At 52.2% G+C, this 2,132-nt stretch overlaps 1 protein-coding gene across 1 annotated transcript; it reads left to right on the forward strand.

Moving 5' to 3' along the window:
* Positions 1–1,130: 1,130 nt before the first annotated feature.
* LOC129150578 (60S ribosomal protein L27a-like) lies at positions 1,131–1,607 on the forward strand. Its single transcript, XM_054722430.1, has one exon. It carries the CDS (start codon positions 1,131–1,133, stop codon positions 1,605–1,607), a length of 477 nt encoding a protein of 158 aa, XP_054578405.1.
* Positions 1,608–2,132: the final 525 nt, after the last annotated feature.

Genomic DNA, 2,132 nt, shown 5'->3' on the forward strand with positions numbered 1-2,132 from the left:
TTACAATCTTCCATTAAAATAATTTTCTAACCTTGGCCAGTGAGCTCAATGGTTAGAGCATTGACCCATGTGCTGAAGGTCTCATGTTCAATTCCCAGTCAAGGGCACATACCTCAGTTGCAGGTTCGGTCCCTGCCCTGGTTGGGCCCGTGGGGGAGGCAACCAATGGATGTGTGTCTCTCTCTCTCTCACATCGATGTTTCTTTCTTTCACTCTCTCCTACCCCCACCCCTAGCCCTCACTTCCACTCTCTCTAAAAAGCAATGGGGAAAAAAATCCTCTGGTGAGGATTTTAAAAATAATTTTTAAAGAGTTTTTATTGATTTTTTTTTTTTCTTGAGAGAAAGAGAGAAAGGGAGAGGGGAGAGAGAGAGAAACAACAACGTGAGAGCAAAACATTGATCAGCTGCCTCCTGCACAACCCCCACCAGGGATCGAACCCGCAACCTGGGCATGTGTTCCAACCAGGAATCCAACCCGCAACTCCTCAGTGCACAGGACAAGACCCAACGAACTGAGCCACACAGACCAGGGCCTTACAAACTTCCATTTCACAAGAATGACCACAGGGGCTCACTCTTCCAGGACCTCCTTGGGGACATTTCTTGGGTGGAGTCCCCCCAGTCACTGGCCGGGGCTGTGGCGCCGTGCTGAGCCCCAGTACTGCTCTCTCCCCTCCGCAGCCCTCACAACATGATGTGGGCGTGATCCTGGCTGCAGAGCCTCTCGCCTGACTCCCCAGCCCTCGTGGAGATTCCAGGAGATACCAGACATCCTTTATTAAATTAAAATTTTGTTTTCCTGCCAAAACTAGCTAGAGTAGTTTCTGTTTGCAACCGCGAACCCTCGCTGATACATGTGGGAGTGGCTCTGGGACTCGACAGGGCTGAGGCCCGGGCTGAGGCATCGGGAGATGATGGAATAACCCAAGGATGGAAACGTGAATCAGAGCCGAGTGCACGGGAGAAAGCTAGGGTCCAAATACCAGAGAAGTAAGGATGAAGGCCAAATGCTTGGGGCCCGGAGTTGAAGGTAAAAGTCAGGGAGCCAAGAATCTTAATTGATGAGAAGAGGTGAGGCAAAGGAGATTGGCGGGGGAAGCAAAGAGGTCTTGCATCTGGGTCACAGACATGCCATCCAGACTGAGGAAGACCCGGAAACTTCTGGGCCACGTGAGCCACAGCCATGGCCTCATCGCAAGCACGGGAAGGGGAGTGAGGGGGGTAAGGGGGGTGGGTGGGGGGGGGGCAGGTAATGCTGGTGGCTTGCATCATCCCAGGATGAACTTGGACATATATCACCCAGGCTACTTTGGGGAAGCTGGTGGGAGGCATCACCGCTTACTAGTAAAGAGGAAACAGAGCTTCTGCCCAACTGTCAACCTTGATAAACTGTTCACCCTGGTCAGTGAGCAGACACGGGGAAAGGCTGCCAAAAGCAAGACTGGAGCCGCTCCTTCCATGGATGTGGTGCCATCCGGCTACTGCAAAGGTCTGGGGAAGGGAAAGCTCCCAAGGCCGCCTGTCATTGTGAAGGCCAAGTTCTCCGGCAGAAGAGCTGAGGAGGAGATGAAGGGTGTTGGTGGGGCCTGTGTGCTGGTAGCCTGAAGCCACATGGAGGGAAGTTCATTAAAATGCCCACAAGTTAAAAAAAAAAAAAAAAAGGCAAAGAAGGGTAGGTCAAGATTCCATTTGCTGGGCTGGAAGAGAGACCAAAGTGAGAGGAAAGGCTTGGCATGCTCCAGTGAAAGAGAGAGAGCGGGTGTGGGGTTCCTATCTTACGGGCTTTTATCTGGAAGTTGCAGGGGAGTATTTCAATAGAATATTCATCGGCCTCCCAGGTGTGCCACCTCAAGGTCGTGGTCTCCACTGATTGGTTGGCACCAGAAGAGGGGGGTCATTAGTCAATGCAGCTGGTCTGGCAGCCATGGCATAGCTCTGTCTGATTTTGCTGCTTCTCTGGGTCTGGAGCTGAAACACAAGGGTTAATGCTTAAGGGAGTGGTCATGCAAGGGCTTGTCCTTTTGCCTGTTGCTAGGCACCTGGAGCTCTCTGCCCTGGTAACCCTCTGCACCTGACTTATCCTTCCCACTCTGCTCACGCCTGTCTGACTACCTACTACAACAGGGTATC

The sequence above is a fragment of the Eptesicus fuscus genome, chromosome 10 (assembly GCF_027574615.1).
Source record: "Eptesicus fuscus isolate TK198812 chromosome 10, DD_ASM_mEF_20220401, whole genome shotgun sequence".
Taxonomy (NCBI): domain Eukaryota; kingdom Metazoa; phylum Chordata; class Mammalia; order Chiroptera; family Vespertilionidae; genus Eptesicus; species Eptesicus fuscus.

Coding starts and splice junctions, on each gene's coding strand:
- LOC129150578 (XM_054722430.1), top strand. CDS start 1,131: ATGCCATCCAGACTGAGGAAGACCCGGAAACTTCTGGGCCACGTGAGC.